The 27,076-nt window shown below is 54.2% G+C and overlaps 11 protein-coding genes across 11 annotated transcripts; 4 read left to right on the plus strand and 7 right to left on the minus strand.

The window, feature by feature from the left end:
• Window positions 1–210: 210 nt before the first annotated feature.
• Window positions 211–1,967, minus strand: GLOTRDRAFT_116889 (NAD P-binding protein; the record flags this gene model as incomplete). Its single annotated transcript, XM_007869450.1, has 9 exons — window positions 211–340; window positions 394–539; window positions 599–810; window positions 864–1,007; window positions 1,064–1,187; window positions 1,256–1,483; window positions 1,557–1,661; window positions 1,711–1,829; window positions 1,886–1,967. The coding sequence occupies 9 exons, from the start codon at window positions 1,965–1,967 to the stop codon at window positions 211–213; spliced, it is 1,290 nt and encodes a 429-aa protein (XP_007867641.1).
• A 384-nt stretch (window positions 1,968–2,351) lies between these two features.
• GLOTRDRAFT_62947 (uncharacterized protein) lies at window positions 2,352–3,866 on the minus strand. The gene is made up of 6 exons (XM_007869451.1): window positions 3,798–3,866; window positions 3,699–3,744; window positions 3,564–3,645; window positions 2,793–3,511; window positions 2,491–2,622; window positions 2,352–2,441 (listed from the first exon to the last, which is right to left on the minus strand). The coding sequence occupies exons 3-6, from the start codon at window positions 3,628–3,630 to the stop codon at window positions 2,421–2,423; spliced, it is 939 nt and encodes a 312-aa protein (XP_007867642.1). The 5' UTR covers window positions 3,631–3,645; window positions 3,699–3,744; window positions 3,798–3,866; the 3' UTR covers window positions 2,352–2,420.
• Window positions 3,867–6,681: 2,815 nt separating this feature from the next.
• GLOTRDRAFT_116892 (zf-C3HC-domain-containing protein) lies at window positions 6,682–9,886 on the plus strand. The gene is made up of 8 exons (XM_007869452.1): window positions 6,682–7,300; window positions 7,585–7,645; window positions 7,825–7,987; window positions 8,062–8,414; window positions 8,472–8,555; window positions 8,607–8,719; window positions 8,773–9,672; window positions 9,729–9,886. Exons 1-8 carry the CDS (start codon window positions 7,142–7,144, stop codon window positions 9,768–9,770), a joined length of 1,875 nt encoding a protein of 624 aa, XP_007867643.1. The 5' UTR covers window positions 6,682–7,141; the 3' UTR covers window positions 9,771–9,886.
• A 162-nt stretch (window positions 9,887–10,048) lies between these two features.
• On the plus strand, window positions 10,049–11,706 carry GLOTRDRAFT_111649 (uncharacterized protein). Its single transcript, XM_007869453.1, has 3 exons — window positions 10,049–10,601; window positions 10,665–11,157; window positions 11,211–11,706. Exons 1-3 carry the CDS (start codon window positions 10,056–10,058, stop codon window positions 11,468–11,470), a joined length of 1,299 nt encoding a protein of 432 aa, XP_007867644.1. The 5' UTR covers window positions 10,049–10,055; the 3' UTR covers window positions 11,471–11,706.
• Window positions 11,707–11,868: 162 nt separating this feature from the next.
• On the plus strand, window positions 11,869–13,468 carry GLOTRDRAFT_78370 (uncharacterized protein; the record flags this gene model as incomplete). Its single annotated transcript, XM_007869454.1, has 3 exons — window positions 11,869–11,991; window positions 12,042–12,427; window positions 12,487–13,468. The coding sequence occupies 3 exons, from the start codon at window positions 11,869–11,871 to the stop codon at window positions 13,466–13,468; spliced, it is 1,491 nt and encodes a 496-aa protein (XP_007867645.1).
• Window positions 13,469–13,767: 299 nt separating this feature from the next.
• GLOTRDRAFT_25690 (uncharacterized protein) lies at window positions 13,768–13,990 on the minus strand (the record flags this gene model as incomplete). The annotated part of the gene is made up of 2 exons (XM_007868986.1): window positions 13,768–13,852; window positions 13,917–13,990. Coding segments are annotated over 2 exons (159 nt in total), but the record flags the coding sequence as incomplete, so codon positions are not given.
• Window positions 13,991–14,178: 188 nt separating this feature from the next.
• Window positions 14,179–16,653, minus strand: GLOTRDRAFT_122087 (cytochrome P450). The gene is made up of 8 exons (XM_007869455.1): window positions 16,329–16,653; window positions 16,153–16,269; window positions 15,953–16,075; window positions 15,436–15,900; window positions 15,206–15,378; window positions 14,688–15,156; window positions 14,541–14,633; window positions 14,179–14,486 (listed from the first exon to the last, which is right to left on the minus strand). Exons 1-8 carry the CDS (start codon window positions 16,485–16,487, stop codon window positions 14,424–14,426), a joined length of 1,662 nt encoding a protein of 553 aa, XP_007867646.1. The 5' UTR covers window positions 16,488–16,653; the 3' UTR covers window positions 14,179–14,423.
• Window positions 16,654–17,883: 1,230 nt separating this feature from the next.
• GLOTRDRAFT_62959 (RNB-domain-containing protein) lies at window positions 17,884–20,981 on the minus strand. Its single transcript, XM_007869456.1, has 2 exons — window positions 20,569–20,981; window positions 17,884–20,516 (listed from the first exon to the last, which is right to left on the minus strand). The coding sequence occupies exons 1-2, from the start codon at window positions 20,682–20,684 to the stop codon at window positions 18,023–18,025; spliced, it is 2,610 nt and encodes an 869-aa protein (XP_007867647.1). The 5' UTR covers window positions 20,685–20,981; the 3' UTR covers window positions 17,884–18,022.
• Window positions 20,982–21,140: 159 nt separating this feature from the next.
• On the plus strand, window positions 21,141–23,667 carry GLOTRDRAFT_122089 (uncharacterized protein; the record flags this gene model as incomplete). Its single annotated transcript, XM_007869457.1, has 3 exons — window positions 21,141–21,276; window positions 21,347–22,992; window positions 23,049–23,667. 3 exons carry the CDS (start codon window positions 21,141–21,143, stop codon window positions 23,475–23,477), a joined length of 2,211 nt encoding a protein of 736 aa, XP_007867648.1. The 3' UTR covers window positions 23,478–23,667.
• On the minus strand, window positions 23,332–25,560 carry GLOTRDRAFT_78381 (gulonolactone oxidase Lgo1). The gene is made up of 5 exons (XM_007869458.1): window positions 25,084–25,560; window positions 24,541–25,020; window positions 24,294–24,482; window positions 24,029–24,240; window positions 23,332–23,966 (listed from the first exon to the last, which is right to left on the minus strand). The coding sequence occupies exons 1-5, from the start codon at window positions 25,378–25,380 to the stop codon at window positions 23,687–23,689; spliced, it is 1,458 nt and encodes a 485-aa protein (XP_007867649.1). The 5' UTR covers window positions 25,381–25,560; the 3' UTR covers window positions 23,332–23,686.
• Window positions 25,561–25,723: 163 nt separating this feature from the next.
• On the minus strand, window positions 25,724–26,086 carry GLOTRDRAFT_43899 (uncharacterized protein; the record flags this gene model as incomplete). The annotated part of the gene is made up of 1 exon (XM_007869008.1): window positions 25,724–26,086. One exon carries the CDS (start codon window positions 26,084–26,086, stop codon window positions 25,724–25,726), a length of 363 nt encoding a protein of 120 aa, XP_007867199.1.
• Between the last annotated feature and the right edge of the window lie 990 nt (window positions 26,087–27,076).

The following is a 27,076-nucleotide window of genomic DNA, read 5'->3' on the forward strand; positions in this document are numbered from 1 at the left end:
CGAGGAAGCTCGCCGGGATTTCATTCCTCACTCTGGCTTTTTAGTTGAAGGTTGCCTTGCATTAGAGCCATTGTCGGCATAATATGATCTAGCTTGATGGAAACCGCAAGCTGGCGTCGTTCCCCCGGATTTGGTTAACCTGCTCTACGAATCCGTATTCATACAAATATGCCCCCAACAATGACAGATCTACGGTCGCTGATCCCACAATTAAACATCGCTCTTGGCGGCCGTCAGTTCTTTCGAGTCCCCATACAATTCCATCCACGCTTTCAGACCACCCTTCAGTAGCCAAGCACTGGAGGTCTGTATGCCTGCTTCATTCAGACGGTCTTGGTACCTGGGCCCACGGCTGTGACTTCGCTTATTACTGCTTGTTTTGATTCCACTCACCATTTCGCGCAACGGGGTCCTCGGCCGTTTGAGCTACCACAGTAAAATATCACCCTCGGAGTGCGTCCAAACGTGTCGACGAATTTGGGCAGCTCATTCCAAAATGTTTGGGCAGGCCACTGATGACTTCCCCGTATGTGACCGCCCTGAAGGGGTGAATGCACGGTGAGTAATGGGATACGCCACGTCCCTATCCACGACTAACCTGGTAATCATCTCGGCGGACATCGATGACAGAGAACTCCCTCTTTTCACCCTGCCGCATCAAACTCGCCAACTCCTCAGCCGATATCTCAGGAACATCTGACCGCGGAGGAGGAAATGCATCCCACCACCGTTGCAGGGCAGTCGTCGGACTATCCTTTGCGGTGGGCTCCGCTTGCCCTCTAGGTTTTAGGGCATATATCTGGTACGAGGCTACCAAAAGGACGTAGGAGAAGGTCTTTCCGAGGGGAAGAGGGCGTGCTTACCGACCCATGCATTCGCGTCAAACTTGGGTCTTCCGGAGGCAGAGACGGGTTTAGCACAACAACCAGCCGTCGTGCAACCAGCCGTATCGCTCTCCATCTGGGTGTAGATGTTGATATCGGCCTTGCTATCCACGAACAGTGCATCTATGTCCTGAGATGAGTCATTCGGCGCAAGGGGGGAGGTTCAAGAAACTGCGCACTTTGCAGACCGGCTTCGTTGAGCATTTCTGCGTATTCACCCAGGGTAATTGCGCCTGCGATACAACCTACGTGCGCTGACAGATCATTCACGATGTCCTGGGGTAGAGGGCGTTTGGCAATAATCTAGAGAAGCCGCCAAGGAGATTCTTATTCTCTCGAGGCAATATTGGCAACAGTCTGCAGCTACGCACGTCGTGAAACACGATTCTGCCACCGGGCTTCAAGACTCGTGCTGCCTCCTTCATCAACGCGACCTTACCAGAGTTTGGTAATAAGTTGATGACGCAATTGGATAGAATGCAATCGATGGAGTCGGAGATGATTGGCAGTGCTTCAGTAAGTGATGCCTGAACGAAGGAGACCTGCGGCGGCTGAAGGCCTTGCTTGGCAGCATTGCGACGAGCAAGCGATATCATGTCCTGCAGGCAGGAAGATTCATATGGTGAGTCGGGACAATAAGGGCAGGCGAAGCTGAACGGTTGCGATTCTTACCGCCGACATGTCAAGGCCGATGACCTGACCCTTGGGTCCTACTTTTGACGCCGCCAGGAAGACATCAATTCCACCTCCGGAGCCCAAGTCTATCACAGATTCTCCCTGGCCAGCTACCCGGTCAGCGGCGCCAGGCACCTCAGGTGAAGCCTACCTCTTTAATAGTCGCTGCCGCCACGGGGTTGCCGCAACTCAAGCCTAGATTGGCTTCAGCTGGGATAGAGCGCAGTTCGTCGGCACTATAGCCGAATGCAGCTGCAACGGTGTTGGCGTCTGCAAGATCAGTGGTTCAGAGAACAATCAACGCAAATCGAAGAGTCTCGCCTCACATTTGCTATCAACTCCTTCTCTAGCTTTTGCGCTGTATGCCTCTTGGACCGTTTCCAACAAGACCTGATCCGACGGTGCCATATCGTAAGAATTGGTCTTGCCAATTGACTTGTGTTCTACGGACAAGCTTATTTATATGTTCAATGGAGCATACAGAACCGCACCAATCTCTGACGCATAATCAAATTGATTTCGAATTTGGAAAGACCTGGTATGCTAATGATAAGATGTGTCACTCACGGGTAGAACGTGCCAACGCCGGATGGTCCAATAGGACGCCCTTGAATTGATCCCGTTTCACAGCGATGAGGACATCGGCTTGCCGAGCCTGTGGTCGAATGCCGGCACTGCACCCGTGCAACGCTAGCTGACCTGCGCATTTCCCCAATGACTGGGGTCAGCCCACTGACTCAGCATATGGCAGACAAGGAGTCTTAAGTATCGCGACAAACAACAGTGATATTGCGTTTGCATGAGATGGGGAGATATAGATACACGCAGTAGCAGTGGTATGATAACAGGTCATGGCAATACTTAATCGAACAGACCGAAGCCCTAGATTCGGGTTAGCAGAGGAATGGCCCAGAGAATCAAAACATCGTACCATGTCCTCATCAGACTCCTCCTTCTCCTCCTCCTTCTCCTCAGCTTTGGGTACCTCGGCGGCAGCAGCAGACTCTGCGACAGGTGCAGCGGCAACAGCGAATGCCTCAGGATTCGCCAAGTACTCCTTAGCCTATTCCAATGAATTAGTATCGACATCATCAGGTACAGCAGTAGGTCCATCATCCAGAAATCTCGAGTAGTTTTGTATTCAGCACGTGTCCGTAAGACACTCAGGATTTTCAGTGTATAGATAATCATTTGGACCTTGAATCTGCTCAGGCATGATGCACGACAGCTCACCTTTTCGGCACCCTCGAAAGTGTAGTCAGTAGCCAGAGCAATGGCAATCAGGTTCTTGTAGGAGTTAACCAAAGAGTGGGTAACTGATGCAAGAGTAGGGTAGTGGAGAGCCAAAGACAGGGCGGCGATGGTCTTGATACCCGTCAGGAAGCGACCCAAGAGCTCCTCATCGCTGACATCGAGAACGTCCGGAGAGAAGATGTTGCCAGAGTCGAAGATCTGGACGACTGTCATACCGTACGTGAAGGGGGAGATGTTCAACATATTCAGCAGGGCAGCCTCGGAAGGACCGACACGGGTCCCGGCAGTGACGACCTTGATCTCAGAGACAATTTCGATGGTACCACGGGCAATCTTGGTGGGAATACCAAGAGCCTGGAAGAAAGAAGTCTTGCCAGGTTCCATGCCAGTGTTACCAGCAGCAACGAAGACATCCTTGGGCGCGAGAGCACCGGCACGAGCGGGGGCGGCAACCTTGTTGGCGGTGATGAGGTCACGGATCTCCTTAAGATCAGCGGAGGTGAAGACGAAGCCGATGTTCCCCTTGACGTGAGGCACGAGACGCTCAAGCTGGGGGAACTCGGTGATGATGGAACGGATGGCACGGCGAACCATGGTGTTCTTGCCCATCAAGACGACACCCTTGCCACGGAGTGCAACTCGGATCTGGTGCATCTGGTTGGAACCGACGTTGTCGACATTGACCAAGAAGATGGAGGCTAAGGACGCATTCAGACCGTGCAAGGCGGTGTGGTGCGATGGGACACATACGGTACTTGGAGATGAGGTCCTTCAGCTTTTGGAAGTAAACTTCCTTTGCAGCCCGAGTTGCTCCCATGGTGACTTTTGGTTACTGAACATATGTCAGCTTCGTCCGGCGGGGACAGCATAACTCATACAACGTACAAGGGTAGTGTTTTTCGTGATAATACTAGTGCCTCCCGGTTGACCTCTGCAGAACGTCCGTAAGACGACATACAGACTTTAACATGCAAATACGCGTACCTGACGTGTCAACGGATTTTTCAAGGCGACTGGTCTGTTGGCGGCGTCGTTGAGTACAAGCCGGACGGTGTCGCGAGCTTGTGTACAGTTAGATACTTTAGAGTTTACCGGGAAATGCCGGTCATGCCGGTCATGCCGCAACAAGCAAATATGGTCAAATTTCACGCCACCGAGTTCAAGCGCGTCGACTCCGACGTGTTGAGGCCGTTTGGGCCATCGTCTGCAACTGCATTCTTGTCGCCGACTGCTGCTGCAGCTTGAAGGGCTCGCGGTGCGAGGCTTGTGCGCTCAGCTTGAGCCCCGGGATTTAAGACCTCCCTGATGCAATGGAATGTTGCGATGCCGTTTGTCGACTGTCGGAACGGTAGTCGGCGGGCGCGACGGCATTCAATGGATTACATGGCAAGTGGAAACTTTGTTGTTCAATAGTGCTAAATACTGATCTATGCGTGGCTTCCGTAACTAGCCGTCGCGCCTCATGCCTTTCATTGAAGTTTGCCCAGCCTGCTCCGCGTTTGTCTGTTGCTCAAGCCGGGAGTAGGCTTCAACTGTTTGAGGCAGTGGCGGCGTTACCCAGCAGCGACATGGAATTGTGGAACTTCCCCCCTGCTGAAGGGACTCCTTCGATGACCCAATCTCTCGAGCCAATGACCGCGGTCTCATCGGCCAGCAGATGTGATTCGACTGCGAGCGACAACACAGTTGCAGCTTTTGCTACTCGTAGTCCCTCATCCCCATCTGGTAAACATGAGGCAGCCCGTGTCCGCCAGCCAGAGGCAGCGGTGACGACGCGTTCTTCCGTGCAAATTTTACGATCTTTCCTGTCTCAGACATCGCCGTCCGTATCCCCCTCGCAATCCGCTAGTTCGGTCCAGTCACTGTACACATACGTGAAGTCTCGTTCGCAACTGGGAGCCTTGAGCTCGAAGGACATGTCCTGCTTAATCAGCCTCTTTGGTTCTATGGCAATCCTTACTGCCCCGGGCTCTTCTCCTGCTGGTAGTTTCATGCATCCTCTTGCCCCGACGATGAAGGGTGGCGATCCCCATCATCATTGGTCGTTCGTTACATCCCTAGTCCAGGACAAGGAGGATCTCGGCAGAAGTTTAAGTGACTCTGATCGTTACTGGGTAATGCGCGCGTCTTTAGCTGAGTTGCACAAAGTTAAAACCGTGGAAGACGACGCGGATGAACGTGAGAACCCGTTCAGATTGCTCTTGGTTGTCAATTGTTAATTATCCATTCTCGTTCAGTGAATCGTCGAATCCGTCTTCTGTCCCGTGCTCGAGTGCACTACCATCACTTGGCTCGCCATTCTCGATCGCCGGATGCCCATGCAGCTTATCTTGATGCACTGCTCAAGTACGGGGATTCAAGTTCCTTCGACAACTTTGCGTTTAGTTTCGCTAAGTCTCTGCGAAGGCTGGAGTGGGTTTCCGGAGTTCACCGCGATCTCATTCAAAGGATTATTCTCAGTCGAGGTTCGGAGCTGTCCCCTAGGTCGAAGAGACAGATATTATCCGTTATCTCTAACTGGTCACGCCGTCCTTCCAAGGTCATGTTCAACGCGTTCTGCAACGGCGGACTGTCCGAGAACAGTTCAAGCACTGATGTCACAATATTACATCTGCTCTCGGCTATTCTGGGCCTGATTTTTCCAAGCCGTCCGCCAGCGGACTCATCGAGGTTCTCGTCTTCCAACCAGAAACTCCTGCAATGGTGCAAGGCGGAAGCTATCGCTCGTCTGAGTCCTGGTCCGACCGCTCAGTCACTCGCGAGCGCTTGGAGAAACCTAATGCTCCTCGTGTTCGTTGACGCTTCTCCAGAGCTGCTGAAATCGTTCAGCCATGCCCCACCGGCACTAGGAAACACCCAAGACGGATCGCAAGCGACGCATTGGGAGGTTATATGCGCGCTACGCACCATGGAAAGAGCCTACTCATTAGGCGAGGACGTCGACAATGACGCCAAAGATATACTGCAGACACTTTGGTATCACTGGTCCGGACGGACTAGACTGGGGGATGACATACCCAGCTCAGTCATTCATGCGATATTGGCCAGTTTCATGCAGCTGTCCGGTGTTGTCAAGGATCCATATCTGACGGAAGGGGTTTTTCGCTTCTACGTCAGTGAGGTCTTCCGCGCGCCAGACGGCTCAGGAGATGTATCCCTCCCTTGTACCGTGGATGCCGTCTTAATCGAGTATAGTACTGCCATGGCTCGATGCGGTGCGAAGACATGGGATATCGCATTAGCCAATTTGCGAAAGCTCCGCATCGAGGGCAGCGCACTATCAAAGATTGCCAGCAAGGCCCTCGTGCGGCTCGCACAAATTGACCTTTCCGAATCGTATTCGTTGTATTTCCATAGCGCTCGTGCTGGGTTGCAGTTGGAACCTGACGCGACACTGATCCTGGGCAAAGTCCTTGCCTCCCAGGGATTTTTCGAACTGGCCTTGGGCTTGCTGAGCCAACCCACCCTTTCTCTAGCGCAGGCTCGCGCGATTCTAGATGCTGTCCTCTCGGGGCTCTCGTCTAGACAGCTTCGTCGCATCCCCAAGGGCGCGGCGCTTTCGCTTGGTACCGCTTGCTCCCGACTATACATGTCTGATCCTCCCAGTCGCAGTAGCCACGTCGCATTTGCGCTGCTACTGCTCGCTAGGAACGGTCGATCTCTGGACGCTTATCGGACCTTTCAAGGTATTCGGGGCGCTGCGCCATCTTATTTCGGCAGTCGCTTCTTAACGCAATTTCTGCGTACATTGCTTCAACACCGTCAATTCCGCCTCGCTACCCGATTGTACCGATCGTTGTATGATAAGAACACGACAGTTGGGCTCACTCTCCGCGCTACCTTGCTGCTAGGCCTATGGCGTGGCGGAGCCACCAATTTAGCCTTGCAGGTCCGCAAGACTTCCAACAGTACATCGAACAGAGCACCACGCTTCGTTTCCCTGGTACAGTCGGGTAGGCTAGAGCGGCGTTCGAGCAGAGTTACCAGCCTCAAACTGGTTGAGGCGTTGACAGAAAAGAAGACCATCAGCTTTTCCGAGGCTAGGCAACTGTTGGATCTTCTTATCTACGCAGGGCGGAGGAAAGCGGCGTGGAAGTGGTTCCAGGGTCTTCAGCAACGCGAAACCTCCGGACAATACATGGCATTAGGAAACATGTTGCTTCATGGAGAACTTTTTCGTCGGAACTGTCGCAACGCGCGACAGGTTCAGCAAGTCCTTGCGTCCTTGACCAGGCTGGTACGAGAGTATGGGTTTATCCCTGACCGCGTCACGGTCAATATCTTGGTGAAAGCCATTCTGGGATGGAAGAGAGCCATCAGCAGTCAGCATGTTCAAGCCCTCTTCGATACGCTGCTGGCGAGCGGTTACCCGGCTGGTACACACGTTTTGCGTGCAGGCACAGTGTTTGGTACGGAGCGATCTCTGTTCCGCCCGGGACACTTGCTGCCTAAGGTTACGTCGCGCATTTCTTTCAGACGGCATGTGCGTCCGTTGTACAAGATGTTCATCAAAGCGTTTCATGTGCGCGGGGACCAGCGTTCTGCGAGGATAGTCGTTGGGATATTGAAGGATGTGGAGAAGCGTTGGTATGAGGAGGTCGAGATGCGTGCTAGAGCGAGGAGGCGCGGTGTATTGCGGATGTTAGAACGACGTAGGAAGGTGGACGGAGGAAATGAGACCTCGTAAATAATGTCATGTGCGCTCTGTAGACATGCTAGACATAGAACTGGAGGAATATACTATATAGCGGACTCTAGTCTCTCAGCGCAGGATTGGCTTTGCGTGTGGCACGGCCAAGGCACGGGGGTTGCCGATTCAGAGCGCCGGCCTTGTGCATGCGAAGCTCGCGGTTGTGGCTTTGTGCCACATCCGTTATGAAATGGCGTCCTCGACCGACAATGCAAACCCCGGCAGCGCACTTGCTCCAACGGATGCGTCGACGTCTCGCAATCCAAATGATATAAAGGTGGGACCCTCTCGTGGTGTCATATAAGTCTTGTCGACTCATAGTCCTCCAGCGCAAACTTGCGGATGCCTTGCAGAGCTTGGATGAAGCCGTTGGGTCTATCTCTGACTCGAGCGCTCAACCACCACCTGCAAAACGACCTCGCGTAGCACGATCTATATACTCGACCCTCGCAAAGTATGGAATAAGAACCAAAACCGACGCCCCGTCAGTTGCGACGCGTCTTGGTCTCATCAGCCGTGGAACTCATCACCTTATCCCTTGTCATATGTGTCATGCAGCTCTTCATCCATCAAACGAACAGAATCATTGTCGAAAGCCCCTCACCTGAGTGCTATACTCTCTCGAGCCGCCACCCGAACTCGCAAGGCCCTGCCTTTCAGGTTCTCCTCTGACGATGCATCACTCAGCGCGTCCCCATCCTTTGGCGACTACCGTCCCTCGTCTACGCAGTCTTTCATGCTACGCCTCGGAACCTACAAGCTACCAACATACTCCAACAAGCCCAGCGCCATCGACGCCGTGGCCGCAGCAAAGTGTGGTTGGATAAACGACGGGAAGGAAAGACTGGTGTGTGGATTGTGCAACGCGTCATGGGTCCTGGCAGGCCGTGAAGGGCTTTCGAGAGATGCGGGTGCGTAGCATATGGGACGCGTACGGTAGGTCTGGTAAATCAACTGCGTTTTTCTAGCGAATGCGCTCGTGGAGAAGCAACGTATTGGTCTTGTTCAGAACCATAAAGACGGATGTCCATGGAAGACACGACAAAGCGACGGTATGTTACTCGATGTCACTACTAGTACCCTTCTTATGTGTCGCGTTACAGATGGGGTATATCGAATACCTTTGAGATCTCCCGCTGCTATGGCCAGGGACCTCAAAGCTCGTGCAATCCAGTTAGACCCACTTCTCCAAGGTGTGCAGATCAAGCATCCCGTGGTACGCCGGCTTCACACGTTCATGATGCATTTATCTGAGCATGATGTCCCTAGACATCCACGCAGGTGCAAGCACTTGTCTCTACGATCCGCTCCGTCTCTGCCAAACCGCCATCATGGGATCTCGACCTAGAAAAAGATGGATCCACCGAGCAACGATCCCCAGAGCACCCAGCAGAGCCTGAGCCTGAGCCGTCCGAGACCGCTGTCTTGGCATCCCTCTTCGGCTGGGACATAGCGCCGCCGCCGCCTACACCGACTCGGCGCACCTCTTCATATTCATGTTCGCGTTCAAGCTCAATAGCTCCCTCAAGGCCTGGAACACCATCGCCCTGTCATCCGCCCTCCATCAGCGTTCTCTGGCGAAATGAGCGCGCCCAGACACCCTCCATATCGCTGCCGAAAAGACTTGGTTCTCACTTGCAGGGTGCTCCTAGTTCGACGAGGAGCGCGTCTGTTGGGAGCAAACGCGAGGCGACAGTCCTGTATTGTCCAATGTGCCAAAGGCGCGTGGGGTTATGGGCCTTTGCTCCTCCGAGTGATGGTGCAGCGAGTCCTGGCGCGTCAACGCCTTCCGCTAGCTCGGTGCCTCGGCACACGAGACCACAGAGGCAGTTCGACTTGCTCCTGGAACACCGGAACTATTGCCCCTACGTCGTGAAGTCAACGGTTGTCCCTTCGCTTTCATCGCAACCCCAGAACTTGATCATGAATTTCGGCTCAATGTCGCAAAGCCAGAGTAGTGGTGCCGTCGAAGGGTGGAGGGCGGTGCTACAGGTTATTTCACGGTACGGACTGGCGGAGAGGCGCAGGCGCAAGTCAACAAGGCAGTTGGGCGTGACTGGGAATGAAAATGGCGCGAGTACCGAGGAGGCTGAGGGGCACGTACAGGATGAATCTGATATGATCGTCGACAGCGTGGAGGCAATGGTCGCTGACGTGAAGACTCGCGGGGTAAGTCTTCTCACTAGATGTTAGCCCCAATTCAGGCACTGATTATTGTCTCGCAGGGCAAGGATATCCTAAAGTACGTCAAAGGGTTGCTCGGATGAGCGTTGTTGCCTTGTTTGCGCTCGTCTTTGTTCCCGTGTTCTTTGCTTGTGTCTGTACATGTATCCTGTGGAATTCTGCATGCTTTAAATGTCATGTCCCGGCGCTTGTCTACATCTTATATGATTTGAAGGCCACTGCGCACAGGAGACGGAAGTAACCGCGTATATCATCTCCCTTGTCCCAGGCTACACTGCCTGACAGGCAAGCCAAGCTGTTCGCCGGCTTCACGCCTGGCATCGATCAGCACTGGGCCTTTGCTTTCTACGCTCGCCCTCGGCAGACCAATGCCTGGAGGATACGCTCCCTTGCCAAATCCGCGCTCTGCGCCGGACATGGAGCGTGAGATGGACGAAGCATTCGAGTCGGACGGTGAAGAGGAGCAGCAGGTTTCTGAGAGGAGGCCTTTGACAGCTGGCTACAACCACCACGACAGCCATAACTCAGAGGATAATAGTAATGTCGTCCTTAATGCGCCTGGAGGGTACGACTTCGAGAGGGACTACGACTTCCCGCCACCTGGATCACCCCCTCCGCCTGTTTCTAACTTGCCCAGCGACCTAGGCAACTCGAATGGGATAATACCGACGTCTGTCGTCAGACCCTCTCCTCCGCGCCCATCTTTCTTTCGCAGAGCTGTAGGAGCCTTGCTGCCCACCCACTATGCTCGGGTGCCAACCGAACCCGGTCACACCAGGCCGATAGGAGCAGGCATCGAGAATGACGGAGTGTTCGCGAATGTCGTCGCCAAACCTTCGAGGGGGGTTGCAGTTAGAGCCGATGATGGTAACATGTACGTCGTACCCGAGGAGTCGCAGAGGGAGGCACCACCAGTACGTCTCGTCCCTCGGAAATGATGTCGGAAGCCTCGTTGTGCTCACCACGTCATCTTACAGTCTTATGCTACCGCACAGCTAGATGCAGCACCCCCGTACTGGGAGACGACCGTTCACGCCCCTGCTGCCCTGGATGGTTCTGACATGATCGTCGACGACCTGCCGACCGGCTCCGTCCTGCAATTCGCCGCCAATTTCTTCACCTCATTCTTCTTCCAGTTCCCCGGCTTCCTCCTCACCTATCTCTTGCACACGACGCACGCTGCCAAGTACGGCTCAAGGGCTGGGCTGGGTCTGACGTTGATCCAGTACGGCTTTTATTCCCGCAGTTCGAGGGCGGATATACCGTTGGATGGAGAACAAGGCGGCTCGGGGACGGTGCTTCTGGGTCATGACTCGGAGGGATGGCCACTGGAGACTACCGCAGAGGGGAATAGCCTACCCTCTCCGACTACGATCGTAGGCAATGCTACGATGCCCGATGATACGATCTACGGCAATGTCGGAAGCATGGCCTCGCGCGAATGGCTTGCTTTCATCCTCATGACCTTGGGTCTGTCCTTTTTGTCCCTGTCTGTATTGTAAGCTCTGACAGTTGCGTCATAGGGTGGATGCTGCTCTTGACATCACTAATTGGCTTCTGGCGCGTGAAGCGTTGGGAGCGCTCTATCCGACAAGCTTCACAACCGCAGACCGTAACGCCCGAGGAGCTCGAACGCGATCGAGCCGTGCGCCGTAACTTGGAAATCGTCTTTGGAATACCCACCGAAGAGGACGAGAACGCAGAGCGACGCGGCATAAGTCCCGAGGCTCTGGCTGCCGAGGAGCGGTTGACCAGGGATCTGCGACATGCTGGATTACTGTGAACAGTGTCGCTTCTGCGTGTGTCATCGTCTTATTTTTGTTCTCCCTATCCTTCGATATTCTCCGCGTTATTTAATCATTGAACGGTTGCTTGGACGGGCAGAAGTAGCAGCTTTTTTGGATCTTTATTTGTTTTGTGTTGTTGTACGCGTTATTAGTCTGGTGATTAGTACTTTCAGACACAACCTGTAATCTAGCTGGCCATCGTTCTATCTGGTACACATGGTCTATATCCGTGTTATTTGGTTATTTGTCCGTCCACAGCGCTACAAGGGCCCTTTCTCAATTTCCACTGTCTCAGACTAGCTATGTATAAAGCTGCAGGGCTCCGACGCCGGCAAGCATACTCCTGAGGCCGCCACAGTCGTCTGAGCTTTGTGCGAGCGCACTGTTTGCAGACATGGACTGGGAGACCAACGTTTCCGACGACCCACCTGAACTGAAGGTTACGTTCCATCCAAATCTATATCTTCAAAGGAGAGGATGGGTGCTGGATCAGCTCAGGCGGGAAGCAGTGACCCGAGTGCGTCTCGTCCCCTCGGCGCCTTTGTACTAAACTAAACATTCACGCAGGTGCTCGACGTTGGATGCGGCGAAGGGGAATTGCTAGCATGTCTCTGTCAGCCGGCCCCATGGCTCCCCCCGCCACCGAGCGAACTACTCCCTAATGGCCATGGCATGTCTATATACGCGGATCCGTCTACCAGCGACCGGCCCTACTACCCTGTGCCAAACTCACTGCCCGACAAGATTGCCAACCTCCATCCGACACACATCGCCGGCCTCGACGTATCAGAGATCGATCTGGAATACGCGATAGCGGGCACCGCGCCCAAGCCGCCCGCGCACTGGAACGAGAACGTGCGTTGGGAGGAGCTGGAGGTAAAGATCTGGAAGGGGGGCCTGGAGAGCGTGAACGAGGAGTTCGTGGGCGTCGAGTGCATAGTGGCCATGGAAGTGTGCGTCGACATACGTCTCTCATCCAGTGGCGAGGCGGTCTGAGCAGTGGCGGTCACAGCATTGAGCACTTGACCGAAGACGTCTTACCGGCATTCGCGCCCATACTCCTCGGGGTGTACCATCCACGCCTCCTGCTAGTGACGACCCCGAACTTCACGTTTAACGCCCGGTTCCACCCTCCCGACACCCCTGGCTCACGAGTGGGCGGGTACCCTGATCCCACTCGGCGGACGGACAGGGTCTTCAGACATCACGATCACAAGTTTGAATGGACTGTTAGTGAGTTCAAAGAGTGGTGCGAGAGCGTGGCGGGGGAGTGGGGGTATGCAGTCGAGGTAGATGGAGTAGGGAAAGCGGCGGAGCCGGACGAATGGGGGCGCGACGAGGAACTGGGATATGCTACCCAAGTAGCGAAATTCATGCGCGTAGAAGACCAGGAGAGCCAAGATAGAAGAGCAAGGAAGGCGGAAGAAGTACTCGAGGGCGGCAGTAAAGCCCGTATGCATGAACTGCTGAAGACGCACCACTATCTTCCCCATCCCAAAGCCCGACGCCCAGTGCCGCTAAATGAAATTGGAGACGCGGTCGCGGCGAAGATGCAGTCCTTCGGGCAGACTGTCATCAGACTCGAGGAGCTGTGGTGGGAGCAGGAAATCTCGGTCATGTGCGGTGGCTGGTTCGAGTACCTAGTTGCGGCAGTCGAACAGCACAAAGGACTGGAGATCAGGAAAGAAGAGGGCGCGGAGAGGTCGGAATGGCATGTGGTGCTTCTCGGTGGGGTTCAAACTGAGGCAAAGCCCAAGTCCTGGTGGAATGAGCCCGAGGAGGACTTGTTCGAAGATCCCGAGTACGAAACTGAAGAGTCGGCCGTAGAGGAGGCACGGACAGAGAGGTTCAGCAATAGTCATGCTGGGTGGTCAGTACAGGATACAAATAAAGAGTCGGAGGTGGATACCTGGCAGTCCGGATGGGGTTCAGGATCGGATTCGGGATGGGGTACAGACTCAGGGCAAGAGTGGGGCACAGACACTCCTGCATAGTGATTCCTTCGAAGAGTGCCTTTGCTACCGTACTAGTGACAAGGACCAGCGGGGAACGTCCATGTATTAGTGCGAAATATACATGAATGCTACAAATGCTGCAAAGCGGGAGTGAAACACGGCATAGCAAACGAGCGAACGGGGACGTACGTGGTATACTAACGCCTAGCCGGATCCTCCGAAAGCAAGCAAACCCCTACCACCCCTTCACTCCTCCACTGCAAAATTCTTCACAGGAGCTAGAAGTAGAGCTCAGCCGGTATCCCGCACACCCACGTAACGCTCGCAAGCTCACCGATTAGCGGGTGTACCTGGGCCAAGTACGTGATCATCCACATGAGATAGCAGCACGCCAGTGTGAGCAATACGCTCGTCCGTATTAACCTGTGCGTCCGGTGAATATCACATCCGCTGCACGTTGCACCGAGGCTCGGGGGAGTTCACGTACGTCTGGTTGGGTCCCTTCGGCGTCGTGAACCACGTCGCAGCCATCAATCCGAGAACGACGACCAGGATAACCAGTACAGGGATTGTCGAAGACATGGCGGTAAGCAAGCAAGAGTACCTACACCGACGGGTGCTCGAGTGTAAAGAGGACTTGTCCGAATGTCAAGCACCAATGCCAACACGTCTAAGTTTACCAGATGCCGTCTGGAACCAAGGCGCGTGCGAACGGCAGCATTCTCCCAGAACCACCCATGCGCGGACAATGCGGCTCAGAATCCCATTTATTAGGAAAAGCTTCGCGTTCAGAAACTCTCTCCTTGTACCTCTACTACTACTATCAACATACCCAGATTATAATCTACTTTCATCCCTCGGGTCCTGATAATTTATCGCCATGGACAGCTCTCCGTATCCATTCTAATAGGCTGGTCGTGATATAGGGGTAGGAGCCCGGCGCTCCTGAAGTCGTCAAAACAAGACGCAATGCGATAAGGTATATCGGACACCTCTACTCGCGATGTCTCCGGCGGTACTGGATGATGCGGGGCTCCTTCGGAAGCGTGATCATAGTCTGGGGATACACATATGAGCGGTACGCCCACTACGACGATCAACTGCAGCTTACGTGGTAGTTGTGTGCTGGGAAGGGGCCAGGTAACCGAAGCTCAACGTGGCGCAGGATCGTAGCGATGATAGTGCCAAGCTGGAGGTACGCAAACTAAACGACCCTGGGTCAGCAAGGCATTGTTCCTAGTTCCGTCGGAGCACGCACCTGTTCACCGATACACCGATGACGCCCAGCACCGAAGGGCTGATAAGGACTCTCCGTTCCCTTACTGACGAGGCCGAAACCATAGTCAATCTTCTCTCCGTTCTCGTCATTATATTCCGTGTACGCCTTGGCAGCAGCACCCTCGGGGTCGCTCCATCGTGTCGGGTCCCACTCCTCCGCGTTCTTCCAAATCCGGGGGTCTACCTGGCTAACAGCAGGGCAAGCAAGGACATAGTAGCCTTTGGGCACGACGAACGACCGGTCCTCTGCAGGCGCCGACAACGACGGGGGAACGACCACCTCATCACGAACCTTGCGCATGATGCTGTGAATAGGAGGGTGCAATCTCAACGTCTCCCGGATAACGGAGTCCAGGACGGGGAGCTTCTTCAGTTCGTCATAGGACATGCTACGGAAGTGACCGTCTCCTGAGCCGAAGTGCTCGACCTGCTCCTGATACACAGCCTCACTACAAACAGTCAAATGCCATGACTCGGAAGGCAGACGGCAATACTCACGCAATATCCGGGTTCGCAGCCAAGTGAAGCAGCGTCCACGATCCCGTTGCGGAACTCGTGTGCTGGCCTGCCATCAGGAGAGCAATCATGATGTGCGCAATCTCGTGGTCAGCGAGGGGGCGACCGTTCCGGTACTTCTGGTTCATCAGGGCAGCCATCATATCGTGCTCGTACTAAATAACGTTGAACAATCAGCTACGTCACGGAGCGCAAACAAGGTGAGAACAAACCTCGCTGCCTCCCTCCTTGCGCTTCCGCAAAATGTCCTGGTAGAACTGGCTCATTTTGGCGTGTGCAACATCCCGCTTGCGGTAGCTTTCCAACGGCAAGTTAGGGAACAAGAAGTTGATCGGAGTGAAGCCTCCGTCCAAATCGGAGTACAGATCCGCGAAATGCTTGTCGAGGCTCTGGCGGATCTCCTTGCCCTGGAGCGTCCTGGACGCAGTCAAAATAGTAATTTCGGACAGGGCCTTCAGCACGTCAAAGGAGCCCCATTCCTCGGTGGTATTCTTCTGGAAGACCTGGAAGGAGGGATCCCGGCGGAAGAAGTCTGAGACCTCTTGCTCGATCATACCAACGTAGGCTCTAAAGTTCTCCGTCGAGAGACCGACTTTGACGAACTTCTTCTGCTCCATGAAAACATCGTTGGGCACATCGTAAACGACATCCTTGCCGAACACTGGGGTAGTCAGGTGCTGTAAACAGGATAATTAGACAGGAATCGAGGTATGTGACGGGTTGACTCACTGTGTAGGCATCCTCTGCAGACAGCGCTACCGACTTTCCACCCAGCACAAAGTTGTTCCCCTTGGGACCCAGGGCAACGGTAACCTTCCGGCCAAACAGAATAAACGTAAAGACATCGCCGTACTATGCGCGCAAGCAAGAAATAGGAGCACGTGACATGTTAAATCACCGAATTTCAAAGTAAACCGAAAGAGACGCACCTTCTCCCTGCACTCGAAGAAGAACTTGAGAGGATCATTGCCATAGGAAGGCGCGGAGCCGACGAAAGGAAGCCAGTGGAACACCACCGGCGGCAGGGACGGGTCGCGAGGGGCGATCTGTCAAGAAGTGATTAGAGCCGAATAACAGGGTCGCAGCTGTTGCGGATCGAGCTCACCCATTGCCAAAGCACATTCAAGGCGATAGCAACCAAGGGGATGTTGAACAAGGCAAGGATGAGGAGACGGGGCGAGGCAGAGAGACGGCTTTGAGCGTCGGCAATGAAGCCTGCCCACGAGTCGCTGGTGAGTGAGAAGTACTCTGACGTGTTGGCCATGGCGGCGGCGGCGTCGGACGCGAAAACGGTGGTGGTCGCTGTCGGCGTCGTCGACGACGAGGGAGAGGAGTGTGAGAGACGGCGGGCGGAATGGTACCAGGGACGAAGAGGTCGTTAAGAGTATTTATGGCAGAAAAATCGCCAGCCACCCGTTTTCTAAAAATCGAACGATACGAAGCCTCCTGTAACGCCTAACCGTCCGGGCCTCCTTACGTCCTTCCTATCTTGCCTTTTTGGGAAGGCGCTCTCCACGTGTCCGCATGCGCCCCTGCTTCGGCCTATCCCATCACCTGCGTTGCCACACACCATATAAGACTCTGACATATGTTTGTCTACTCGTTCCACCCGTATCCCTGCCAAATAACAGCAACGGTCACTTAGACTTTCGTTACGACAGACCGACCAATGATGCATTTCCCTTGCACTCGAATAAACTATCTCTGAGAGGGATGTCGACCGGCCGTCTTTTCTCAAGCCAGAACACCGAAAATAAGCTCTCCCTGGACCTCCACAATTCTAGCGGCTACCATAGCTTCCTTTGTCTCTTTCAGGTCGGCGCAGTCTCATGCTCTCAATAATGCACCGCAGTCTTCCCAGAAGCTCGTATGAAGTCACTCTCAGATTTGACGTCCAATAAGCTGGAATGCAAGAATCTGACGAAGACGTGTATGGTGACAGGTCTGATCAGATGAGCCACTGTATGGCGTGATACACCCGTCTATAAGGCTACCGGGTGCTCCAGGTGGCCTGCGCTCACAGTCGAACCATCCTGCTATTGCAGTAACCGCCAAAGTGCTGCGTCTGCATCGCGCAGTCAATGTAGCACCTGGAATGCCGACTACTGTGTCCGGCGCGGCAGATGTATGCTGATCTGGTACGTGCAAGTATGTCTGCAGGTGACAGTATATACATGGCCAATCGCAGTAGGCGCAGCGACGAAGATTAGCTCATGTGGACGTGTTAATACTAAGCCTAACATGTATATGCTCAAGCTTGTGCTGGCTCAGAACCCTTTGGTGGAGCGCTAGTATTTTTCCGCAGTGAGTAGTTAATGCCATCTCTGTCATGTCTGAACTACATATGATGGAGGTAAATCAGACAATCGTACCCGAGGATGATATCATAGGCATAGCTCGAGCAGCTGCAGCACGTCCTAGTGGCGATAAGAGACGTCGACTATGCTTATCCTGGTTGGCTGACCATGCACGATGTTCTAAGCTCTCGTGCGGCCGCTCCCGCACAAAGGGAGCAGGCTCCGACAACTGACCAGTTATATTTTGTCCAGATACCGTCCATCGGGATCTTGGTGACCAGCGTGGCTCCATTTTGAATGGTCAGTGAGCATAGAGTGACCTGTTGAATGTGCCGTTGTGTCTGGACATGCTAACATCATCCTCTCAAAGCGCATCAAGACGAGGTGGGAGGTATTATGCAATATTATTCTACTTCACTCTATATCCACCTATGTAAATCGATACATGAATACTGTGGTCGACCGTAGCCGGAGAAGGTATGCAGTTACTCAAAGAGCGCCGCTACTTTTCCTCGAAGTTGAGGTTGGAGAGATACGGGTTATCCAGTTCCACCAAGCGCACGCGGAGCGCATCGCCGGGCTTATACTTCTCCACGGACTTCCGCAACCGGACCACTCGCCCTTCCATCGCGAGCTCCGGCACCATGACTTTGGCAATCCCATACCCATCAACGATCGCGAACCGCGCCTCCTGGACGAGCCGCGCCGTGAGGTTCTCCAAAGGATCGTGCTCGCGCCGTTTGCCTGCGAACTGGGGATCGTGCCTCCACCGGTAGAGGAACTTGGTCGCCCACTGGATCATATGCATCTGCATTGTCTTCATCCGCTCCTTGCCTTTAAGATCCTGCTCCTTAAGGAGCTCTTCCATCAAGGGCAGGGTGAAGGCTGGACACGAAGGCAAGAGCGCATGCTTGATCTGCCAGTGGGCGACTAGGTCCGAGAATCGCCTCAACGGCGACGTGACGCGGGCATAGCCCTCACCCCGCGGCGCGCCAAGGGTCCAGTGTTCCTCAGGCTGCAGGGTGTATTTACCAGGAGCCGGACTGACACCCAATGCCAGTGCCAGATAGCGATCGGCCACCATGGCAGAGTTGCGGCTGTCTACAACCTGCTGGAGAACCTCTTCAGACGGCGCACTCGGCCTCGCCTGAGACCTGCGAATCAAAGGTATGTCGTGATCCTTGCCGAATCTCGAAGCGACCCGGCAAGCAGCCTTCATACACTCCGCGACTATCTTCCTTGAGCCCTGGGAATAGATAGAGAAGTCCTCGATGGAATACGTCAAGGAAGGGAACCCTCTGTATTCATGAGGAAACGCCATGTCACTAGGAGAGGGCGGCAGCGGCAGCGGGGACGCGCTGATCGACGCACTTGGAATGTCGTAGTTGAATACCCCTCGGTTGTATTGGTAATTCCACAAATAATCGGCGACTTCCTTCAGCGCGGCTAAATTGCGCACGTCTGCCTCCCCGAGCGGAACTTCGTCCACAGCGCGAGGTGCCCTGGCGTTTCCGAACGGATACCTAGGCATTGTAGGTTCATGCTTCAATGCGCGATCAACCTGGCCGTACGACACACGTCGGACGTTGCGCACGAGACCCGCCCTGACCTTGTAGTCCGCGAACTGGCCGCTCGGATCAACCTTGAAACTGAACGTCAAGACGGTTTCCGGTTTACCGCGAGCCGACCGAGCACCTAAGCTGAGATCTTTCAGCTGTGGAAGCGGAGGAAGCATTGGGTCTGTCTCGTGAACGTAGTACATCGTAAGGATCATTTGTCGGGCCCGAGCGGCAATCCAGTGAGTGGGGGGGATGACAGAAGTGGGGTCCGCAATGTGGACGTGAACCCAAGCAGAGCCAGGCTCTGAAGCAATCGGCTCAATGGACAGACCGTCGTCCAGCTCCTGCGCGTCGACGTCGTCGATCACGTAAACTGGCATATCGCCAAAATCATGTCGCACAGACTCCAGAGGATCTTTCGCATACAAGTCGTCCGGACCTACAGGGGCCGAGTCCACTATAGAGGTGGCACCTGCGCAAGACGACCTGATGAGGTGCTTTTCCTCCACCCTGGGCAAGGCCTTCACGTCCAGCGGATAGTCGGACGTCAACCCTCGCACCTCTGTTTCGGCGCCCTGCCAAGGCGCTAGTACTCCGACTTCGACGAGCAGTTGCCTCACTGTATGCTCCAGAACCGGTGTCTCGTACATACCTACCGCTTTCACAATAGTGGACGTGCCCACCGAATATGGGTCGTGCTGAATGTGACGTATTCTGCGCAGCGCCCGACGTAAGAACGTGAGGATCGTGATATCATCCGAGTCGAAAACAGGCTTATCAACTGGCTGCGAGGACGGGGTCTCGTACCAAGACTCCAGGTCTCTTTCGCGAGCCGCGGAAATGATCTTGCGTGCTTTGGCAGCAAAAGATTGGATGGGACCATGAGGTTCGCCGATTAAACGAACCATATTCGTAACTGCATCAATGGTATCCACATGTGACTGTGGACGCGCCAGGAAGCGTGTTGGGGGAGATTCATAGGTGGAAGCAATGGTGAATTCTTTGTAACGGTCTAGTATGCTCTTTTGCAGCACAAGACCGTGTAGGGCGTCGTCCAACTTGCGAGCGGGAGGGATCAGTTGTATGGCTTGATCCAGAGTAACCTGAGCCCATTCGTCCGGGTCGCTAGATTTGACCATAGGATACAGATCACCGATTTGTCTGCCAATAGAAGCTAGAGCGCCCTCGAGCTTCCTCTCCATTTCACGGACTTGCTTAAGAACAGTGACACGAGCAGAGTGCTCCCCCTTCGTTGCTGGAGTAGGTAGAGTACCACAGCGTGCAGCGAGCGAGGTAGGAACGAACCTCGGAATGCTGTACATTATATCTTCAACGTAATGCTCCCACATGTCTCCACTGGACGTGAGCGTTAAGGCTATTTCTCTTCCTAACTCGGTTCCACGGGCGAGCAGAACACCATGACCCTCGACTTTGTTTCTGGAGATGGATTGTGAACCCCGCTAATTTATCCATGAGTGCAATTACAGACCTTCTCAGATGCAAGAAAGAGCCAGGCAGGAAGGCCTTGTTCCTAAAGCTCTCATCGACTTCAATGTCTTCCTCCTCTTCTGAGGGTGCAGTGAACCGTTCAGCTTGCTCCCTCATTGGCGTGGCGATACCCTTCGGGGGCCCAGAAACATCTTGGGACAGCACCTGCTCCTCCCCTCCCCGGCGGGGGATATGACTCCATCCTGGGCGCTGTTTGCCTTCAGCGGCTGCGCTTAGCAAGATTCGAGTCCATTGATCGGCGAATTTTGCTGAAGACGGATGCTTTGTCTTTCCCTTGCTAGTAACACCAGTTCTGTGCCTCCTTTGAGACGATATGCTATCGGAGGGCAGACATAGTCTCTTCTTCAGCAATTCAGTTCGTCGGTCGGCGAGACATTGGACGGTACGACGATGCATGCAGCCTAGCGTCAGGTAGCAGACGCACTGCAGGCAAGCGCTTGACCGGGAAATTGCGCTGTGACCGGTCACATTCACGTGATTTACGCGGGCGCGTCCCGACGAGGCGCGTTGTCCTCGCTCTTTGCATCCATCTTCTTGCCACACTTGCTCGACATGACACCGAAACCCACAGACACAGAAGATTGGGTTGTAGCTGATAGCGAGGGAGAAGACATTGACATGTCTGGCGACACGTTACTGCCTATGACGGTCGGGCGAGCGGGACGGACATCGAAAACCACCGCTTCGGGTGAGTCTTCAGTGTATCGCTCACTATGCAGCGTAGATGACCGTTGTTGGGATTCTTATAATTCTTTTAGACATATCTTTTGACTCGCCCCGTGATCAACCCGCTACCTCCGCCATCTCGTCATTCTCAGCCAGGCAGATTCCTCCGTCCGCGGAGCACTCAACGATATCGCGCTTTGAATCTATGAACACGGCCGCGCATGTTTCCAATATTACAACACCTACGACTGCAATTAGCTCCGCTTCTGGATCTCGACCTCGCCCTCGCCCTGCGTACAAAGGCAAGAAGGCACTAGAGCTAGGGACGGAGGTCGGGTCGGCCTCAGTGCAATTTGGCCAACCATCTGAGGGCCCATCCAATCCTCGATCAACCACCTCAGATCCAGTAACAGGGAGAGACCTGATACGACCTGCAGCCACAAGTTTCAGTGATAGAACCCCAGCCGATAATTACTCTCAGGACCTCGCGGAGCGTGTCAAGATGCGCTCGCGTAAAAAGCCAACTCCAAATGTCTCAGACCATCAGGGCAATTCAAGAACTAAACCAGCCAAATCAAAGACAGCTGCTGCTTTGCCCGACGACATCATCGATCTTGCTTCGGATTCTGAAGACGAACTGGCTTTGGTTCCATCCAGCAAACATGCAACTTCTGCGTCCTCTAGTAAGTCTGCCAAGCGGCCCCGAAGGGCCTCAACTCCTCTCTCTCCTATTGCCGCGGTCTCGGAATCCCTCCAATCGCAGAATACCATCCCTCTAGCAACTACATCCCCTTCCATCCCTACTTCCACGCTACCTCCGTCAGACGTCCCTTCGACCGTCCCTACCGTACTTGTGTCCTCTCCTCGCTCCGACCTTAGTGGCCAGCGCAAGAGGAGACGCCTTCCGCAGAGAAGGATAGTCGTGTGGGATGAAGAAGACGAGGGTAACGATCAGCCCCAGCAAGCTGCCGCTCACGACGGACCAGCTCCGGCAGACTTACCGTTGTTTCTGCCCGAACCTCCCTCTTCAATACCACATAAGCCTGACGGCGGAACTACTGTCCACAAGAAGTCAGCCCAGGCAAGTATGCCGCTGTTCTTCGCAGCGCCTCCCTCCTCCATCCCGGAAGCACCACGACCAGAAGCTTCCAATAGGATGGATGCCCGAGAGCCTGACACTTCGGAGACGAGTCCTGCAGTCAAAGTGCCGGGAAAGCGGAAGCGAAAAGACCCCGATCCCGGTGACGACGATGGCAAGACCAAGAAACGTGGTCGGAAACAGAAAGCCGAAGGGAAGAAGTCGAAAGGAAAGAAACCCGTGCCTTCCGAAGAGGAGCTCGGCTCTGCACCGTTGAGGCAAGAGATAGAAGCCACTTCATCTGATAAATTCCATTCCGCCACCCTGCTGGAAGGTGTCAACCCAGGTCAATCTTCCTCGCATTCCGAACCGGTAGACCGCGAGACTGTTCGCACAGCGGTGACTGACCCCAGACAGCAAGATGCCTCGGAGTCTCCGACGAAACCCCACTCCAAGGCTGCGAAACGTAAGGCAACCTCAGGTAGAAAGAGCAGAGTTGTGATAGCGGACTCGGATGAAGATGAAGCGGTGGACGATGCAGGCGCGGCGCCTAACAATGCGCATACACCGAATAGTGTAGCACAGGAGGACAAGGCATCTCCAGGGCATGCGGTGCCTCTAGTGGAGGAAAGGCCAGATAACGCGTCTTCGAAATTGAAGGTCATTATCCCGTCATTCTTGAACTCGTTATAAAATCTAACATCGCATTTATCTAGGAAAATGCACCGCCTCCTGTGCCGGAAGACCATCGCAGTACACCACGGCCATCCATCCCCAAAGCCCCCCGTCGCTCCTTCAGCATCAAGCCTAAGTCCACGCCCATGTCCGAGCTCATCCGGCGCGTCAACTCCCAACCAGGCTCCCCATTCGCCGCCTCGACATCCTCCCCGCACCCTCTCCTCAAAGCATCCAAGTCTGCTCTGTCTCGTATTGCCCCACTACACCCCAATCGCCGCACTCCACCGCCTCCTCCGCCGCGACCACCGAAGCCCAAGGAAAGGAAATCGAAGAAGCAGCTGGAAATGGAGGAAGAGTGGGAGATGGAGTTGGAGGAGACGATCGACGGGTGGTTATGTCTTACTGAAGCTGAAAGGGATGCATACAGGAAGGCTAAGCGGGATCAGGCAATGGGTTGGGAAGAGTAGTTGGATTGGGCTATCGGGGGCCGTTGTCAGTGTCCTCCCCTGTATCATATCTCAGGGTCTCTCATAAGTCCTGCATCAAGTACTATAGCATACATCCCTTGACGGATTAATTCCCAATGACTACTGTACCCATTGCTTCTACTGATCACAACATAAGCAATATATCAGATCAAGCAAGACATCGTACACCTGCATACACCTAGTCCTGATCATGCACGTAAAGGCACATAACGAAGAAAAACTCCCTCGTAATATTCCGGTCCACTGGCTCCAAAGATATGTCTCCCGACATACTCGTTACGGAACATCCCCGACGGGTCGTATTTCTTGACAGTACGCAGGAAATCATCGAATTTCGGGTACAGCTTGCGCACCTCTTCAGGACGCAGATGGTGAGCCTTAGCCCAGTGCGGACGGCCACCATGGCGGGCGATGATTGCACCATACTCGTCGAACAACCTTCGGTACGGAACATCGAGTCCATAAGGCCTGGGAGGTTGCGTCAGACTCAGCAAGCTTCGAATAGTGAAGTGCGATCATGATGGTCTCACTTATACTGTGCGATTCCGATCCAGCACGTCGTCCTGCCGTTGCTGGGACTCAGCCATATATCATCCGCCGATGAGAACCGTATTTCGATAGGGAAGTGCGGGCGGAGGCCGCAAGGGTCCGAATGCTCCTTGTCGAGCCACTTTCGGAGATCCCGTAGACAAGCCGGTGCTTCACGATAATCGACCGCGTACTCTATAGTATATTGCCAATACTACGTTACGCATTTAAGTAGCAGCTCACGAAATGAAGTGACGGCAGGCTTACGCGGTGCTCGACGTTGAATATGCAATGACTGTCGTCGACTGCGTCAGTCGGCTCCTGGATAAGCCAAGATACCAGGCGGCCTGCCCAGACGTTCAGAGTCGGTGCGAACAGTCCCAGGAATAGGAGGAGCTGCACGAGGTGATATCCTATGACCGTTTCCCATAACCAGCTGTGTTCTCTATGTTTTGGCTGCATAGACACATTCATAAACTGAAGACGATGGACGGTGGATAGCAATTACGCGTACCTTGTCCGTACGGTCAGCAAGGCTCACTTGCATAAGATTCGTCTGAGGGAACCACCAGAGCCGCGTATGCTGGGATCGCTGCGCGAGATCGAAGAAGCTCTCCATTGCCTCATCAAATGTGAGAGCGAACCGTCTCTCCTCCAGACGGAACGCGGGTTCGACTTCGAATTTGATCGTCAGGATGAGTCCAGTACTCCCGAGCCCGCATATAGTCGCCATGAATAGGTCCTGCAGCTCCTCTCGTGAGCAGCGAACTTTGCTGCCATCAGCGAGGAGAATGGTCAGCTCCAAGACGTGGGTCGATAAGGTCCCGTAGTTCAGCCCCGAGCCGTGATTGACGGTGACGATGGTGCCTGCGAGAGTTTGCTCGGATATAGACCCTATACTCGTGAGCGCGAGGTTGTGCTGCAGGAGCTGCTCGTTCAGGTCGACAAGAGTGATGCCTGATTCTACCACGATGTATCTCTTCTCATAGTTGGCCTTGTCAGAGGTCGATATTGGATGGATCAATGACACCATAGAGAACTTGAATCCCGCACTCACCTCCAATAGCCTGTTCAACTTCGTCACCCGAACCAAAAAGTCCTTCGTGCATGGGAGATCACTCGGGCTGTGGCCCACGCCCGCCGCTCGGACAGTCTTTCCCTCCCGTCGGGCCAATTCCACGATCAGCTCGCATTGACGCTCGTGCTCCGGCTCGAATACCGCGACGGGCTTGCAGGTATATGTGTGAGCCCAATTGTAGAACCTCGACCTTGGCGACTCCGGCCGAACCGTTACCGGTCGCAGAAGCTCGTAGAGCGCGTCGGTGGATAGCTGGGACGGCGGCTGTTCGTTCATCTGAGTCCGTGACGGAGGCGGGGGGCGCGCACGAGCTTATCACGGCCGCGCTCATGGCGGAACGATGAGCCCATCCCAAGCCGGGAAGACGGAATACTCGCGAAATCAAGACACCATGCTGCTCTGAAATCAAGAACGAAGTTGCGGATATTCGCGGGAGGTTAACATACGGAGGGATATGCAGGCGCCCAATGCAGCTTACGGCGCGCGGTGGCGGCGGGAGGGTTGGACATGCCACACAACATGTTACACTGGCACGACATGTTGCTTTGGGCAACTATTATACATTGAAATTATACAACATACTGTATACACCCATGATGCTGGTCTTACAAAGCTACAATCACGATGGCCGTTCCTCCGTACCAATCGAGGATACGTATTTCTGTATGTTTTCTTGGGCGGTACCCTCCCAATTAGTACCCTCGATCTGGCACGCCTTCCAGGCTGGCATGGTCCGGGTCGCGATGAGGATGTCTGCAATGGTGCCTGAATCCAGTGGTGCAAGTCCACTTGAAGGTTGTCCCAGCGGTTCCCCTTGGAGATGCGGCAGCGTTGTCCTCCCTACATCTGGGTCGCGTTTTATAGTGCCAGTGGCGGTGTCGAAAAGGGCGTCCGCGGTGACCCAGTCCTGCCAGCCGATGGCCTCGGCCAGGGGCATGGAAGGCATCACAAGGGCGAAGGGATGGAATCCTTGCACGCGCATCTCATGAATGATGAACAAGGAAGGGAAAGGGGCGTATCTGTCCTTGATGTCAAGAGCAGCAGCTTTACCATGGAAGGGCTGAAGATCCCGCGAACCAGAGTAATTCACGAGCATAAACATGCGTATCTAAACGTTGTGAGCACCTGATGCGCTGCTTACATGCAATGGCAGCCTACCTCCAGGAAATAACGTATGAAGTAGTCAAACCTATCAAACAGCGCGCGGTGATTCAGGTACATGAGCATCCCATTGCGCGGGTCGTGTTGAGGGGTCTTTTTTGCCTGTGGAGGAATGCAGTTGCGGGACAGGAGATCCGACCACTTCGCCCGAACTTTAAAGCCCAACTGAGGAGCTCAGGGACATCATGCTCACAGTAGCAATATTCGATCCGGGCAGGATCTGGTAATGCTGGAGAGGGCATAGCACGCCGCAGACGATACAACGACCCTCTCCCAGAAACCGGTCGCGTCGGTCTACGCCCCTATTAAATGCGGTGGTAGTCGATGAAACGGAGTACTCGTGCCCTTCCTACACCTCCGAAGCAAACCAATGTGGGCACCACATTGAAGCTTCATCCGAAACAGGTGACACCGCCACATAGTCGCCACACCGGTGCATTGTGGCAACAACGTTAGTTCTGGACTGCCACCACACTGGCACTAGGATATGTGGATGCTACGTGCACCCCAACATCTCTTAATATGTTGGAATCACATACGTAGGTACATGCGAGTTACGTAGTCATTAACCATGTAAATAGGTTTTGTGCAGCTGTGGGATAGCCCAGCCATACATCACAGATACATGGCTGTAGCTCCGGTTCATCCAGGCCTCGTAAAGCTCAGGTGTGATACAAATGTGATTTTCTTCTGCTGTAGATATAGTACTATACATGGGACACAACTCAAAAGAATGGTGAAATAAAACAGTGGAATGTTACAATTCCGTCACCCCGCCCTTCGAAAGATACTCGTCAACCTCTTCCTGATA

The sequence above is a fragment of the Gloeophyllum trabeum genome (genome assembly GCF_000344685.1).
Source record: "Gloeophyllum trabeum ATCC 11539 unplaced genomic scaffold GLOTRscaffold_00009, whole genome shotgun sequence".
Taxonomy (NCBI): domain Eukaryota; kingdom Fungi; phylum Basidiomycota; class Agaricomycetes; order Gloeophyllales; family Gloeophyllaceae; genus Gloeophyllum; species Gloeophyllum trabeum.